The sequence below is a fragment of the Ochotona princeps genome, chromosome 29 (genome assembly GCF_030435755.1).
Source record: "Ochotona princeps isolate mOchPri1 chromosome 29, mOchPri1.hap1, whole genome shotgun sequence".
Taxonomy (NCBI): Eukaryota; Metazoa; Chordata; class Mammalia; order Lagomorpha; family Ochotonidae; genus Ochotona; species Ochotona princeps.
In genome coordinates, this window is record NC_080860.1 from 15,237,431 (window position 1) to 15,254,421 (window position 16,991).

General features: G+C 44.3%; 1 protein-coding gene across 5 annotated transcripts in view; it reads right to left on the reverse strand.

Annotated features, from left to right (window-relative positions):
* CHEK2 (checkpoint kinase 2) overlaps window positions 1-15,202 on the reverse strand; it is a 38,779-nt gene extending 23,577 nt beyond the window's left edge. For 3 of the 5 annotated variants that reach the window (XR_009244390.1, XM_058656752.1, XM_058656754.1), the window contains exons 1-5: window positions 14,815-15,202; window positions 10,233-10,357; window positions 9,977-10,124; window positions 6,813-6,903; window positions 998-1,106 (exon numbers count right to left, since the gene is read on the reverse strand). Coding sequence is in view for 4 of the 5 variants with exons in the window: in XM_058656752.1 (XP_058512735.1) it covers window positions 998-1,106; window positions 6,813-6,903; window positions 9,977-10,124; window positions 10,233-10,357; window positions 14,815-15,163 (822 nt within the window). In the remaining variant the exon portion in view is untranslated. The remainder of the gene's footprint in view (window positions 1-997; window positions 1,107-6,812; window positions 6,904-9,976; window positions 10,125-10,232; window positions 10,358-14,814) is intronic. The other 2 variants (XM_058656753.1, XM_058656755.1) reach the window with 2 other exon arrangements.
* Window positions 15,203-16,991: the final 1,789 nt, after the last annotated feature.

A 16,991-nucleotide genomic window follows, 5' to 3' on the forward strand; every position in this document is an offset into this window, starting at 1 on the left:
TCGGAGTTCCAATTGGAGTTCTGCTAACCTGCTTCTGATTCAGCATCCTGCCAATGCACCTGGGAAAGCAGTGGATGACGATGGCTCAAGCATTCCAAGTTCCTAGCCTGGTGTTGCAGGCAACCAGTAACTTAAAGAACAGATAGAAAATCCATCACTCTCTCTCTCTCTCTCTCTGTCTCATCCTCTCTTTCTTCCCACACTCCCACTGTAACTGCCTTTCAAAGAAATAAAAAAAATCTTTTTTTTTGGCCCGGCGGCGTGGCCTAGCAGCTAAAGTCCTCGCCTTGAACGCCCCGGGATCCCATATGGGCACTGGTTCTAATCCCGGCAGCCCCACTTCCCATCCAGCTCCCTGCTTGTGGCCAGGGAAAGCAGTTGAGGACGGGTCAATGTATTGGGACACTGCACCCGTGTGGGAGACCTGGAGGAGGTTCCTGGTACCCGGCATCGGATCAGCGTGCACCAGCCGTTGCGGCTCACTTGGGGAGTGAATCATCGGATGGAAGATCTTCCTCTCTGTCTCTCCTCCTCTCTGTACATCTGACTTTGTAATAAAAATAAATCTTTAAAAAAAAAAAAATCTTTTTTTTTTTTAATTGGAAAAGTTACGGGAAAACATAGCAGGTCTGAAGGGCCAGCGCTGTGGCCTAGTAAGTTAAGCTAACACCTACAACATTGGCACCCCACACAGGCTTGAATTCAATTCCAGGCTACTCCACATCTGATACAGCTCCCTGCTAAAGCCCTTGGAAAGCAACAGCAGCTGAACCAAGTGCTTAGCTCCTGCACCCATGTGGGAGATCCAGAAGAAACTGTTGGCTTCATTCTGGCCCAGTTCTAGCCATCTCCAGCCATTTGGGAAGGTAACCAGGAAATGCAAGATCTCTCTCCTCTCCTTTTTCCTCTCTCTGTAACTCTGCCTTTCAAATAAAATATATAAATCTTAAAAAAAAAAAAAAAAAGCAGGTGAGTAGCCAGAAACACATACACTTACAGCCTCTCTTGAAGAGCCAATTGTAAACTTCCTTTTGCTGATGATCTTCACGGCTACTTTCTTGCATGTCTTCCTCTCAAAAGCAAGCTTCACCTCTCCACAAGCACCGCTAGAGGGGAAGAAGAGACAGATTATCAGGAGGTTTTCAAAATGACCCTGATGCTCCTGAGCTGGCTCAAGTACTGTACATCACAGATGGTTCATACAGCAATCATTCCCTTGACCCTGTGTCAGAGGGCAAAGGTAAGGGGCCCAAGTGCATGTGAGCCATCCCACGACCCTGGGTGGGTTCCCAATTCCGCTTCTGAGTGGACCAATAATGGCCTTATGCCTTCCTGCAGCTCCTCAGTGTAAAATTCCCAGAAAGACACAGAGCCTTGATAAGGAATCATTTAATCCTCAAGGCCAGGGTCACAGCAACACTCTTCCTTGACAAAAAATGAAGACCCATGGGCAGACACTTGGCCTCCCATATGGAGTAGCTGGGTTGGAGTGCCAGCTCCAGTTCCTAATCCCAGTTTCCTGCCAGTGTAGACTCTGGCAGACAGCAGGTGGTGATGACTCAAGAACTTTGGTCCCTGGCAACAGAAAATGGCTGGGGTGCTTAGGGGATCCTGCCACCCCCAAAGTAGACCAGATGGAACTTCGGGCTTCAGTCTGGCCCAGCCTTAGCTGTTGTGGCAATTTAAGAAGTGAACCAGAAGGTGGAGGTTCTCTCCATCTCTCCCCTCTCTCTCTCTCACTGCACCTTTCAAATAAATAAATCTTTAAAAATAAGTAAGTATGCAGGCCCGGCGGCATGGCCTAGCGGCTAAAGTCCTCGTCTTGAACGCGCCGGGATCCCATATGGGCCCCGGTTCTAATCCCGGCAGCTCCACTTCCCATCCAGCTCCCTGCTTGTGGCCTGGGAAAGCAGTTGAGGATGGCCCAAGGCCTTGGGACTCTGCACCCGCGTGGGAAACCCGGAAGAGGTTCCTGGTTCCCGGCATCAGATTGGCACGCACCAGCCCGTTGCAGCTCACTTGGGGAGTGAATCATCGGACAGAAGATCTTCCTCTCTGTCTCTCCTCTCTGTATATCTGACTTTGTAATAAAATAAACAAATCTTTTAAAAAATAAATAAATAAATAAATAAATAAGTATGCGTCAGTGCTATAACATAGCAGGTAAAGCCACCACTTGCAGCACCAGCATCCCATATACGTTCCAGTTCAAATCCTGGCTGCTCCACTTCTGACCCAGCTCCCTGATAACGTGCCTGCAAAATCAGTGAAGGATTGCCCAAGTGCTTGGGACCCAGCCAGCCACATGGGAGACCTGGATGAAGCTCCTAGCTCCTAGCTTTGGTCTGGGCCAGCTCTAGCTATTGCAGCCATTTGGGGATTGAACACGGGCATAAAGATCTCTCTGTTTTTCCCCTCCTTCCGCTGTTAACTTTATCTTTCAAACAAACAAATCCCAATCAATAAATAAAAATCAATTGCATTAATACATTTCTCTTCCTTCTTATTCTGTTACCTTCTAGACTAGCATGTAAGCCAATGCAGAAATGAACAGCATCTTAAATCAAATCAGAATACATAAGAAGCCCAAAATATCACATAATTAACCAGCTTAAAGCAACTTTTCATGAGTTTTTACCACTATGATTCAACTAATGGAGTAGGAATGCTATCTAGAATATTACTCAGCAGACACTTAATGTTAATGGCCTCTGCTCTCCAAAGTTTTGGTCAACCAAGTCAAGGGTACCAGATGACCCATCACTATTACCTGCCTGAAATGGACCACCCTAACTATTATGAGTTTTCAGGAAGTGGGGGGTTAATCCAAACATCTTTTCACAACTAAAGAGCATATACTTTAGAGGCAAAAATCTCCTAATCCACTGCTTTACTCCCCACTAAATATTCAGGATGGCCAACGCTGAGCTGAGGTCAAAGCCTGTGCCAGGAACTCAATCCACGTATCCCAGGATATGTGAGCCATCACCAGCTGCCTTCCAGGATGTACACTAATGGGAAGACACAAGAAAGAACCAGAGGCAGACATCAAACTCAGATGCTCCAATATGGAACATGGGGATCCCAACCAGCATCCCAGTAACAAGCCAAACATTCACTCAAAAAACACATTTTTATTGTAGCAAATACGTATCAAAGGCGACAGCAAGTTAAGCTGATGTTTATGGCAGCTGTACCATGTATTAAGAGTACTTTTGAGGAGGATATAGCAGTACATTGGAGCCTGCAGAAGACACCTGGTACCATGACAGAGGACAAAACAAATTAATCAAATACTCCAGTCATGTGTTGGCAGTGAATATCTAGGCAAACAGAGACTCTAAGGTGGACTATGTCAACCACTGGATTCTGGAGCGATTTCATCATGCTTGGAGTGGTGAGATCGACAGTAATTCACAACTGCTGAACTATCAAAACCTCTTGAGCAGGACCCTCAGAGCATGCCCCACATCGGGGACCCGGGGATAGTGACGGGTAGCTCAATCCCAGAGTGCAGAGGCGTTTGGGACGCTGGATGTGGCTTCTCTCCTGGGTGTGGTGTCCCTCTCCCCTTCCCCTCAGATACATGAAGGAATAAAAGAGATTATGAGAAAAAAAAGAGATCTCACCCACCTTCCTGTAGCCTTTGATCCTTATCACCCCAATCAACTATGTAAAAATCATAAAATTAATAATACAAAAAAAAAAAAAAAGAGTGCTTGGGATCAAGTCCAATCTCTGCTTCCACTCCCACGGGAGATCTGGATGGTGTTCCAGGATCCTCTTGGCTTTGGCCAACACTGGTTACTGTGCCGTTTGGGGAATGAACCAGCAGATGAACGATCTCTTTCCATCTCCTCTCTCTGAACTCTACCTTCCAAATAAGAAAATCTTTTTTGCTTTCAAATTAAGAAAATGCTTTTATATGTCTAATATATATTTAGATATACAATGAACTCAGTCATACTTTGAAATAAGATAAAACTCTACACACTGCATAAAATGTATCATTGCACTAATTTTGATGCATACAATTCACTGTCATTAAATACATTCTCAGTGTTCTCCAGCTACCACTACCTAGTTCTAGAACCTCTTTTTTGGCTCAGATGGAAACCCTGTACTATTCAATAATAAAATGCTTGAAACGGCACTTCTCATTCTACCTTGTGCTAAACCCCTGGCATCCACGGATTTTCTATTGATTTGCCTGTTCTATCTTCTTGGACTTAGCATAATGTTTTCAAGGTTCACCCATTAAATAGTATATACATCGGTACTTCATTTCTTCTTACAGCTAAACATTCCACTGTATGGATATTTCTTTATCCATTCATCTGTTTTTCATTGTGCTTATTTATTTGAGATACAGAGGTTAAAAAAAAGAGAGAAAGAGAGAGAGAGAAAGCTAGCTTCGATTCACTGGTTCACTCCCCAACTGCCTGCAAAGGGCAAGGCTGGGCCAGAGCCCAGGCTGGGAGCCAGGAACACAATCCAGGTGCCCCACGAAGGGGGTTGGGAGGGAAGGAATTCTAATATGTGAGCCATCTCAGCCGCATGCATTACTAGCAAACAGGAACACGAAGTCAGAGGCCAGAGCCAGGACTCAAAGTGGGACAGGACACAGGCATCTTCACCACTAAGCAAAACGCCTTCTCCCATCCATTTCTTGACGGCCATGTACATGGGTTGCTTCTACCTTCTGGAAATCATTACTTGAATTACCCACCAAAAACATAAGACAGCAAAAGAAAAAAAAGATAACTGGATTTCATCATTCTGAATACAGCTGCTATGAATATTCATGTAAGAGTTTTGTTTGAACACACCTGTTTTCAATTCTACACACATGCATGAGTATATGTACAATGCAGGAAAATTTTTCACTCAAAAGTCTGTATTTAACTTTCAGATCATACTGTGATCCAAGTAGCTGTACTACCTTACAATCCCACCAGCAGGGCAGGGGCTTCTAATTTCTCCACATCCTCCTGTAGTTTTTGTTAATTTTGGTCATTCTAGTTGGTAGGTGTAAAGTGGTATCTCATGGTGGTTTTCGTTTGCATTTCCCTAGGAACTAGTGTTAAACATCTTTGTGTGGCATTTCCAGCCATTTGTGTGTTCTCTGGAGAAAAGTCTATTCAAGTACTTTGCCAATTCTTTGTTTTTACCACTTACTTATTTTTACTGCAAATTCAGATATACAGAGAGGAGGAGAGACAGAGAGAAAGATCTTCCGTCCGATGATTCACTCGCCAAGTGGCCACAACGGCTGGATCTGAGCCGATCCATAGCCAGGATCCAGGAACTTCTTCCAGGTCTCCCACACGGGTGCAGGGTCTCAAGGCCTGGGTCATCCTCAACTAGACACAAGCAGGGAGCTGGATGAGAAGCGAGGCTACAGGGATTAGAACCAGCACCCATATCAGGTCCCGGCATGTTCAAGGCAAAGCCTTTTGCCACTAGACTACCATCCCAAGCCCTACTTTGCCCTTTTGTTGATGAGTTCTAACAATTTTTAAATCTATTTTGCATATAGATCTTTATCAGTGATATGATTTGCACAGATTTTTGTATTCTATAGATTGCTTTCATTCTCTTGATAGCATTTTGATGAATAAAACTAATTAATGTTGATGAACCTTATCTATTTTTCTTTCATTACTTGTACTCTTCTTGTCACATTTAAGAAAACATTGCTGGGGCTGGCATTGTGGCACAGCCAGTCAAGTTATCACCCATAGCCAAAGCATCTCATATGGCCACCAATTTGAGTCCTGCTGTTCCACTTCCAATCCAGCTCCCACTTACGTCACCAGGAAAAGCTGTGGAAGATGGCCCAAGTGTTGCACCCTGGCACCCACACAGGGGATCCAGAAGAAGCTTCAGATTCCTGGCTTTAGTCTACCATTGCTCTAGTCAGTGTGGCAATTTGAGTAATGAACAAGGGGTTGGAAGATCTTTCCTTCTGTCTCTCCTTCTCTCTCTCTACAATTCTGCCTTCCAAATAAATCAATCTTTAAAATCGAAAAAGAAAAGGTTGAAAAATGCAAGGTAATAAAGAGCTGTTTTCTTCCAAGAATTTTAAAATATTACCTCTTACACATTACTCTTTATTCCATTTTGAGTTACTTCTGTATACGGTACGCAGTAAGGGGAACAGTAGCCCAGCTAGCTTAGCCATCACCAGTCCACATTAGCAGGAAGCCAGCATTAGAAGCAAGAGCAGGGAATAGAACTCAGGCACTCCAATGTGGAACACATTTTACTCATTAGGTAAACACCTGCTACCTCATTAACTTTTAAAAGTAATTTACTAAAAATACTACTTATTGGGCAAGCACAATAGCCTACTGGTTAAAGTCCTCATCTGGCATCCACCAGGATTCCATATGCACACACATCCACTCTACTTTCCTTCTAGTTCCTTGCTTGTGGCCTGGGAAAGCAGTCGACGACAGTCCAAAGCTTTGGGACCCTGCACCTGCATGGGAGACCTGAAAGAAGTTCCTGACTCCTGGATTCAGATCGGCGCAGCACCCGCCATTGCGCTCACTTGGGGAGTGAACCATCGGACGGAAGATCTTCCTCTCTGTCTCTCCTCCTCTCTGTATATCTGACTTTCCGAAAAAAAAAAAAAAAATTAATAAGTCTTTAAAAAAGAAAATTCAGAGAAACCAGTAGCATACTTACCACAAATATACACTTTACATATATGTTATAAATTGACAATGTTATGAAACCAGGAATGGAAAGAAAACAATGACAAAGGGATAGAGAAAAAATGAAGTACAATTACAAAAGAAATTTACCTTCCGAGAGTTTTGGACATGATGTATTCATCTCTTAATTCCTTAGGATAAACTGACTGATCATCTACTGTCAGGTCAAAAAATACAAAAACTGAGGAACAAAAAGGCAGAAAAGCATTTCTTTAATTCACTCAGTATGAAGATAATGCTAAAGTTTAGTAATCACACGGAATATAACATAAGTTTTTTTCACTGCTTTTGGCATGCAACCCTGAAGAAACTCCGGGTACTGAGCTATGTTAGCGTGCACCATAAAACCGTAAGAGTCAAATTTCACCCTTCAGTGAAAAACACATTACTCTATTTCTCCAAGTTCAAAATATTGATCAATCACACCTCATTATAAAAGTATTCACGTAGATAACCAGGCACAAAACCAAAGAGCAACTGATCTCAGCTTGGGAAAGAAATGTTCTAGGTAAGCAAATATTCCAATATTAATTCGAACACAAGTCACCTCAGGAGTGTTACCTTTTTTCAGTCACTTATTCCTTTTATCTGTTGTTTTTAATGGTACTAACCATCCTGAACTTACCTACAAAGTTCAATAAGTAGCACTTTCCAAACAGATCCCATATTTCCCTACTGGGATATATCTCAAAAACAAAACTAACTGTACATACAAAGCAAAAACTTCCTATTTCAGAATTTAACCATCCACGTGGGCCAGGCCAGTTTATCAAAACATCACGTATCAAGTGTTTCAACTGAACCCAGTCCCCAAGGGTAAATCCAACTGCCTAGAAACGTTGAAAGAGTGAAACGGTCAGTCAGGACTCTTGAGCTCTCAGGTTTCAGGGGACAGAACTGACCTCTACAGAGTGACCTACAGATCCAGGCTTTTACACAAGTCTGACACCTCAGAAATATACTTGATTCTGGGCTGGGATGCATGACAGACACAAAATTCTCTAGTGAGGGAAGTGTAGCTGGCCTGCCAGTCACCACTGGGCCTCTATGGCTGTATGAATCTGTGGCAATTTGACAATGTGGAAATTTAAAGGTCCCAGGGATTTCTCTCAAATGTCAAGGTCTGCCTCAAGCACTACAGAATCAGTTGGCCACACAAGCCAGGAAGGTATTGCAAAAGAGCCACACTGGGTTGAGTTTAAGACAAAGAGGAGGGGCTGGCACTGTGACACTGGCATCCTGGAAGAGCCCCAGTTAGAATTCCGGCTGCTCTGCTTCCAATGCAGCTCCCTACAAATGTGCCTGGGAGAAATTATTGCTCCCTATGAGTCCATTGTATTTTTAATATATATAATAAACTTACTATATTTTGGGGGAAAAAAAATGTGCCTGGGAAAGCAGAGCACCTGCAACTCCTGGGGTTAGGCTGAGGCCAAAATCAGCAGCCAGGAACTCTACCAAGGTCTCCCAGGAGGGTGACGGGAGCCCAGTGATGCAAGCCATCTCGGCTGACTGACTCCCAGAATGAGTCGGGACTCAATCTCGGCTATTCCAATTGTAGGAAACAAGCATGTTTACTGTCATCATAACGAAGCCAGAGGAATACAGCTGAATCTATAATTTTTAAAGGTCACACACATAAACACATGACTTGAGTCCTTCCACTCTCACAGGAATTTTGGAAACTGTGGTTTGCTAATTAAACAGAAGACTATGCTTCTTCTCTAAGAATTAGAATCACTGCGAGCTACTTTTAACACTGTAAGTATAAGGTTTTTGCCGTGTACTCTTTCTAGACTTCTCCCCAAATGACCATTGATCATTTCTTTTTTAAAGTATTTATTTAAAAGGCGGAGTGACAGAGAGAGAGGAGCAAAAGGAGATCTTCCATCTGCTGATTCACTCCCGAAATGCCAGTAACAGCAGTCGCCAGACCAAGTGAAAACCAGGAGCCAGGAACTCCATCTGGTTCTCCAACATGGGTGACAGGAGCTGTTTCCTAGAAGCATCAGGAAGCACCCAAACTGGAAGTGGAGCAGCCAGGATCCAAACCAGCACCCTGGTATGGGCTGCGGGTATCCCAGATGGCAACTCAAGAAGATACTAAACCATAACACCCACCCTGAATCGTTCCTTCCAGATGTCACATTCTAAAGCCATGGGGGTGCATGCTTATCCAATGCTCATGTCAGTCTCCATGGTGCACAGGAAAACTGCGGCATTTCTGAGGGATACAGTAAATTGAAACTCTTGACAGAGATACAGCTGAACATATGCTATGTAACAGGAGTTCAAGAAATGTATGCAAAGGTGAATGAATGGAAAGAATGAAGACAGAGACGCATGAGGAAAGGAAAGAAGAAGGCAGGTGGGATGAAGTAACAGCCTAAAGCAACTATTACATTGAAAGACTGACGTGATATAAACTGCATAGATGGACGAAAGCATATTTAACCTATAACTGAACAGACAGCATATGACTTTACAGAAAATAAAATCCATCCAATTAAAAAAATAAAACTTGGGTCTGGTGCAATGACTCAGTGGCTACATCCTCACCTTGCACGCACCAGGATCCCACAGGTTCATGCTCCTGCTGGCTACTCCACCTCCCATCCTGCTCCCTGCTTGTGGCCTGGGAAAGCAGTCGAGGACGGCCCAAAGCCTTGGGACCCAGTACCGACATGGAAGACTAGAAGAAGCTCCTGGATTCGGATCAGCTCAACTCCAGCAGTTGTGGCTGCTTGGGGAGTGAATCAGCGGACAGAAGATCTTTCTGTCTTTACTTCCCTCTGTTAAACTGGCTTTCCAAGGGAAAAAAAAAAAATCTTAAAAAAAAAAAAAAGAAATGTATGCAAAAAATGAATGGATGGAAGTTAAGAAAGCAGAGAAGCATGATACAAGAAAGGATGGAGGGAAGTAAACCGCGGTCACAGCCTCAAGTAGCCCCTTCCTCCACACCTAGGACCGATGCGGTATGAACTGAATCAAGCAGCCAAAACGGATTGAACCTATATAATTCAACTGACAGCACATGGCTTTATGAAACCGAAATCCGTGCAATTAGGAAAAAAAAAAAAAATGTCTGTCTGGAAAAAACTTCTTCATAATTTAAAAACGCAATTAGGACTAGCAAAAAGACTGGCAAACATTACCCTGCCTCATGTTAGCGGAGCCATTTTTTGTAAGGATGCAACATCCATTTTCTATGAGAAGGGGCAAAGATCGACCATCAGCTAAGAGAATGGCAATACCTTTATTCCTACATAATGAAAGGGCAATTTCTGAATTGTTACTCAAAGGGCGACGCTTTCCTTTGCCCACAAGTTCGGCGTTCACGTAGGTTCCGTTCCCACTGTGATCTTCTATGTACGCGATGTAAGAGTTCTTGGGACCCATTTCCTGCAAGGGAGAACATGTTTACGTCACAGCTGCGACAGTGGGGATTTAGAATTAAGCTGATATCTCAGAGTTACGTGAGCACCAAGCTCCTGGCTATCCGCCTCCTACCCTGAAAATCCGGAAGTGTTTCTTGCTGTATGTCCGGTATTTGTCACTCCTTTTCAGTAGTCGCTCGTCAAACCAGTAGTCACAGCTTCTGTCCCTGCCAAACCAGTAGCTGTCGTTAAAACACTCTGGAACATAAAAGCACATACCAAGAGCTGTTGAATTTCATGCGTCAAACGCCCTTTGTGAATGTCTCAGGAGTGGCCAGTGCAGTAGTATAGCAAGTTAATCCTCCACCTGCAGTGCTGCCATCCCATATGGATACTGACTCAAATCCCAGTTGCTCTAGTTCCGGATCCAGCTCCCTCCCTTATGGCTTAGGAAAGCTGCAGAGGATGGCTCAAGTCCTGGAGCCCCTGCACCTACGTGGAAGAGCTGGATGAAGCTTCTGGCTCCTGGCTTTGGACTGGTCTAGCTCTGGCTGCTGCTGTGGCCATTTGGAGAGCGAACCAGCAAATGATACCTCTCTGTGTGTCAACCCTTCCTCTGCCCCTCTGTAACTATGATAATCATATTAACTAAACACATCTTAAGAAACAAAAATTATCATGAAATCCATCTGAAGCAAAAAAAGGCCTAAGTAGGCAATCAAAATAACAGGCTTATATATCAAGGCTTTAGTATAAAAAATTTACAGGTTTGCCTCACTGATCAGATCCATGGTAAAGAAAATACTTTTAGGGCCAGGCAACATGGCCTAGCGGCTAAAGTCCTCGCCTTGAACACGCCGGGATCCCATATGAGCGCCGGTTCTAATCCCGGCAGCTCCACTTCCCATCCAGCTCCCTGGTTGTGGCCTGGGAAAGCAGTCGAGGACGGCCCAATGCATTAGGACACTGCACCAGCGTGGGAGACCTGGAAGAGGTTCCTGGTTCCTGGCTTCGGATCGGCGCAGCACTGGCCATTGCGGCTCACTTGGGGAGTGAATCATCGGATGGAAGATCTTCCTCTCTGTCTCTCCTCCTCTCTGTATATCCAGCTTTCCAATAAAAATAAATAAATCTTTAAAAAAAAAATGAAGAGGCAAAAAAAAAAAGGAAAATACTTTAAAAAAAAAAGATTTTTATTTTTTTTATTGCCAAAGTCATATATACAGAGAGGAGGAGAGACAGAGAGGAAGATCTTCCGTCCGATGATTCACTCCCCAAGTGTCTGCAACAGCCGGTGCTGCACCGATTCGAAGCCAGGAGCCAGAAGCTTCCTCCAGGTCTCCCACATGGGTGCAGGGTCCCAAAGCTTTGGGCCGTCCTCAACTGCTTTCCCAGGCCACAAGCAGGGAGCTGGATGGGAAGTGGAGCTGCCGGGTTTAGAACCGGCGCCCATATGGGATCCCGGGGATCATTTAAGGCGAGGATTTTAACTGCTATGCTATCATGCCAGGCCTGCTCTGTCTTTCAAAAAATAAATGTTTTTGTTTGTCTGTTTTTTGAAAAGGCAGATATACAAAGAGAAGGAGATACAGAGAGATCTTCCATCCACTGGTTCACTTCCCAAATGGTCACAACAACCATAGCTGAGTCGATCCAAAGCCAGGCCTTGCAACCCCAGGATCCCATATGGGTGCCAGTTTGATATCCCAACTGACCCACTTCCCATCCAGCTCCCTGCTTGTGGCCTAGGAAAGCAATTGAGATGATCCAAAGTCTTGGGACCCTGCACCTGCACGGGAGATCTGGAAGAAGCTTCTGGCTCTTGGCTTCAGATCAGCTCAGCGCCAGCCATTGTGGCCACTTTGGGGGTAAACCAGCAAATAAAAGATCCTTCTCTCTGTATCTCCTCAGCATATCAGCCTTCCAAATAAATAAATCTTTGTAAAAATTAAAAATAAATTATGAAAGACTGAATAAAGGGAAAGAAAGCCCCAGCTCATATACTAGAACAAAACACTCTTCAAATTAATCTACTGATTCAATGTAATTCCTACCAAAAACTCAGCTGCCTGTTCGCAAGAGATAACAAGCTCATACTAAAATTCACACGGAAGTGAAAATGATCCACAAATAGCCAAAATAATCTTGAGGATGAACAAACTGAGACTAAAGCTACTGGATTTCAAAATGTACTTTATCCCATATGGGCGCCGGTTCTAATCCCGGCAGCTCCACTTCCCATCCAGCTCCCTGCTCTCTCCTCTCTGTATATCTGACTTTGTAATAAAATTTAAAAAATAAATCTTAAAAAAAAAACCTATAGTAATTTACATCTTATGCTATTGTCACAGATTAATGGAACAGAGTTGAGATTTCAGAACTAAACCCTCTCATTTATGGTCAAGCGATTTTGACATGACTGCCAATGTGGGGCAGGGCGGGGGAGTGAGGGAGGTGGGAGTCTTCCAGAAATAGTGCTGGGACAAGTGACTATGAAAGCAGAAGTGTGAATTCAAACCGCCACCTCACAGAATATAAAAAAATCAACTAGGGCCAGTGTAATAGCCTAATGGCTAAATCGTTGCCTTGCATGCACCAGGATCACATATGGCCGCTGGTTCGTGTCCCAGCTACCCCACTTCTCATCCAACTCCTTGCTTGTGATCTGGAAAAATAGTAGAGGATGACCCGGAGCCGTGGGGCCCTGCACCTGCGGGGGAGACCCAGTAGTCTCCAGGCTCCTGGCTTCGAATCGGCTCAGCTCCGGCCATTGTGACCACTTGGGGAGTGAACCAGCGGAGGGAAGATCTTGTCTGCCTCTCCTTCTCTCTGTAAATCTGACATTCCAACAAAAATAATTAAACCTTAAAAAAATTCAACTCAAAAATGAACCAAAGACTAAAATGTAAGAGTTAAAGCTACAAAATAATTCAAAGGTGGCACAGGTGTGAATCAGTAGCAACAAATCTTTTTTGTTTCTTCAGTACGAACTTTATACTAGTAATGCATCGCACTTCCCCTTTGTATTTCTCAAGCACCTAAGCCTGTAAGTCTAACTGAAAAACATGGCTTACATGAGTAAAAAATCGTTTCAAAAACTTACTTAGTTATAAAAGCTTGCTTTCATTAAAAAAAAAAAGCAAGTTATCAAAAGCTTGCTTAAAGTTACATCTGTGCAATGTTGTTATATGGTTTCCCAATTTTGTAGTTTTTTAAAATCATGAAAGTTGGACATGAAATAAAAGAATGGTGAGCGGCAAGGCACAACAAGATACATTAGTCATTTATTTATTTATGTTCTTTTCTAACAATGTCAAGTTCAAATCTTTCATATACAAAGAAGTCATGTAATGTAAGAGAATCCCAAGGTTATTTCAAACATACCAAAGCAAAGACAGGAGACAGAGAGAACTGACATATTCAGATTGCAAGGTTGTCAATTTTGAGACAAACACAATTAGATAATTAACAAACAGCTTTCCTTATTCTGAATGGTGATGAAGTTGTGAAGCTTGCAGCAAACCACAGCCAGGGTTAACTGTCAAAGCTTCTATAACTGGACGCTTGCAAATTTGCATGCACCTGAATATTTTTAAAAAGATGTACTGGGACTGGTGTTGTGAAGAAGCCCCACACAGGTGCTGTTAACACCCTGGCAGCTCACTTCTAACCCAGCTCCCTTCTTATGGCCTAGGAACGCAGTGTAGGATGACCCAAGTGCTTGGACCCCTGTCACACACAAGGAATACCTGGAAGATGTTCCTGGCTCTTAGCTTTGGCTGCCCAACCCTGGTCATGGTGACCATCTGGGGAGCAAACCAGTTGATGGAAGCTCTGGCTCTTTAATTTAACAACAACAACAACAAAAAGGCCCAGTGTGGTAAGTCCTCACCTTTCAAGTGCTGGGATCCCTTATGGGTGACATTTCTAATCCCAGCTATTCCATTTCCCTTCCAGCTCCCTGCTTGTGGCATGGGAGGGCAGTGGAAGATGATGTAAAGCCTTGGGACCCTGTACCCAAGGAAGACCTGGAAGAAGCTCCTGGCTCCTGGCTTCAAGCTCAGCTCTGGCCATTGTGACCACTTGGGGAGTGAACCAGAGGAGGAAAGATCTTCCTCTCTGTCTCTCCTTCTCTCTGTATATCTGACATTGCAATAAAAAATTAATTAATTTTAAAAAAGGAAAAAAAGAAAAAACATTGATTGATTTCAAAGGCTGAATTGCAGAGAGGAGAGCCAGAAAGAATCTTTCATCACTGAAAAGATAGCAACCAGGTCCAACCAGACCCAAGCCAGGAGTCCAGCACTTCATTCAGATTTCCCACATAGAAGGCAGGGGCCCAAGCAACAGGGCCATCGTCCGCTGCGTTCCCAGACACATTAGCAGGGAGTTGAATCAGAAATGAAACAGCTGGGACACAAGCCAGTGCCCACATGAGATGCTTCAGTTGAGGGCAGCGGCTTAACCTGCCTGAGCCATCTTCCACATCTGCATTTTTGGAGGGAGAGTTTACTTCCTTCTTCCACTTCTCAGAGAACACATTGCAAACACCTCATTAATATTTACTGACAGAAGGGAATGCAGAACAGGTGAAAAAGCATACTATCTCACAAGCCCTCTTTGCTTTCCTCTTTCATCCCCTTCAAACTCCAGTCATTGCAACATGTTGTGACTGAGTGAGCGACACATGAATACGACACAACCAAAGGTCTTACCAAGATTGGAGAATCCATCCTGAAGGGCCCAGAGTCGACCCCAAGGGGCAGGGACGGGCTCCTCTGGCTCTTGGTCCTCAGGAATAGAGCAGAGTTCCTGCGTGGACACCGTCTCTAAGGAGCTCAGTGTCCCAGAGCTGGAATGAGACGACTGACTGGAGGTGAGCAACGTGCTGGCAGAGGAGCTCGATGTATTCTGGGACTGAGATGAAGGACCAGGGATCTGAGACAACAGGCCAGAGGACTGGGATGGATAGCCTTGGGACTGGGAAGAGGCGCTTCTGGCCTGGGGTTGGGAAGACGGGCTGGCATGGGACTGCTGACCTTCCACATCCTTCTCCCGAGACATCACTACCTGGAAAACGAAGGGCCCAAGAGTAAGGTGAATTTGCAAGAACAAGACGAAGTAGAGGGGCAAGCAATGTGGCACCTCTTTGGGACGCCTCCATTTCACAACCCATATCCAAGTGCGTGGGATGGTCTCACCTCCACTCCCAATCGAGATCCCTGTTCATGTACATCCTGGGAGGCAGCCGACCAAAGCCCTCCCATACAAAGGGGTTACCTGGAAGGAGTTCCTGACCCCTAGTTTGGCCCAGCCCTGACTGTTTCAGGAATTTGGGAAGTAAACCAACAGGTAGAAGCTCTCTCTATGCCTGTGGCTCTACTTTTCAAAAACATACATGTTTTATTTTTCTAAAGTGTTCTTTAAAAAAAAAAAGTGAGGGCCTGATTCAATTGCTCAATTGACTAAAGTCCTTGCTTTGCAAACACCAGGATCCCATATAGGTGCCAATTCCTGTCCTGGCTCTTCCACTTCCCATCCAGCTCCCTGCTTGTGGCCTGGGAATGCAGTAGAGGACAGCCCTAAGCCTTGGGACCCTGTACCCGCATGGGAGACCCAAGGGAAGCTAATGGCTCCTGGCCTCAGATCAGCTCAACTCTTGGGGAGTGAATCAGCAGAGAGATCTTCCTCTCTGTCTCTCCTATTCTGTGTATCTGCCTTTCCAATAAAATAAACAAATAAATAAATCTTTAAAAATCAATCCTACCAGTGTAGACCTGTACTTTGAGCCTATACTTTCACCAGATTCCTTTTTAGACAAGCAGAGAAAAACAAAACAACAAAAAAAAAATTACTTGAACACAACCAATAATTTTTTTTTAATAAGGCAATGACACTGAATTGGAGGGGAGCATTCAATAACAGCTTTTAGGTATCATTTGTGAAAAGTAGAAATGATGGGGCTGCGGTTTAAGCCACAATTTGCAAAACTGGCGTCTCACATCACAGTGCTTTTTGGCGTCCCTGCAGTTCTGCTTGCAGTCTAACTTCCTGCCGAGGAGCCTGGGAAGGAAGTGGGGGTGTTCAGTCCCTACCTCCCACAGGGGAAACTCAGATGCAGCTCCAGTCTCCTGGCTTTGGACTGACCCAGCTCTAGCTGTTGTAGGCATTTGAGGAGGAAACCAGGGGATTACAGATCTATCCCTTTCTCTCTTTCCTTCCCAATCCGCCTTTCAAATAAATTAGATTTTTTAACGGTACATGGAATTTAGTTGTATTTTTCACTGTATTAGTAAGCTCTAATGTTTCATTCCTAACTTTCAAGGGATTGGGTCAGGCCAAAGCCAGGAACCTAGAACTCCATCCAGCGACAGAGAGAACTCCAATGAGTGACAGAGACTGAAATTTCTTTGGGCCATCTTCCACTGCTTTCCTAGACATGTTAGCAGGGAGCTGGACAAGAAATAGCACAGCCAGGACTTGAACCTGTATTTCTATATGTCATGCCAGCATTGCAGGCAGCAAGTGATCCCAACATACCCTAAATGCTGGCCCCTTTTATGCACATTTGAAAGAGGAAAGGATGGGTCAGGTGGTTTGGGATAAAAGATGAGGGAGCTGGGAAAACAAATTTCACCACTTTGGAGGGGGTTCTTTACATTATCACAAAACTCCTTTCTCTCCCAGGAAGAGATTGTGTCCAGTTCTTCTAGAATGCCAGCTGGTTAAAGAGGCAGCTCCAAACAGCTCCAAGCAGCCCTTTGTGATGCTAAGTAACTTACAGGGCTCTCCAGTGTCCTAATGGAATCTTACCTTGTGTTTTGCAGTCAATGGAATCTTACCTTGTGTTTCGCAGTCACACACACTTAACAGGCTTCACACACACACACAC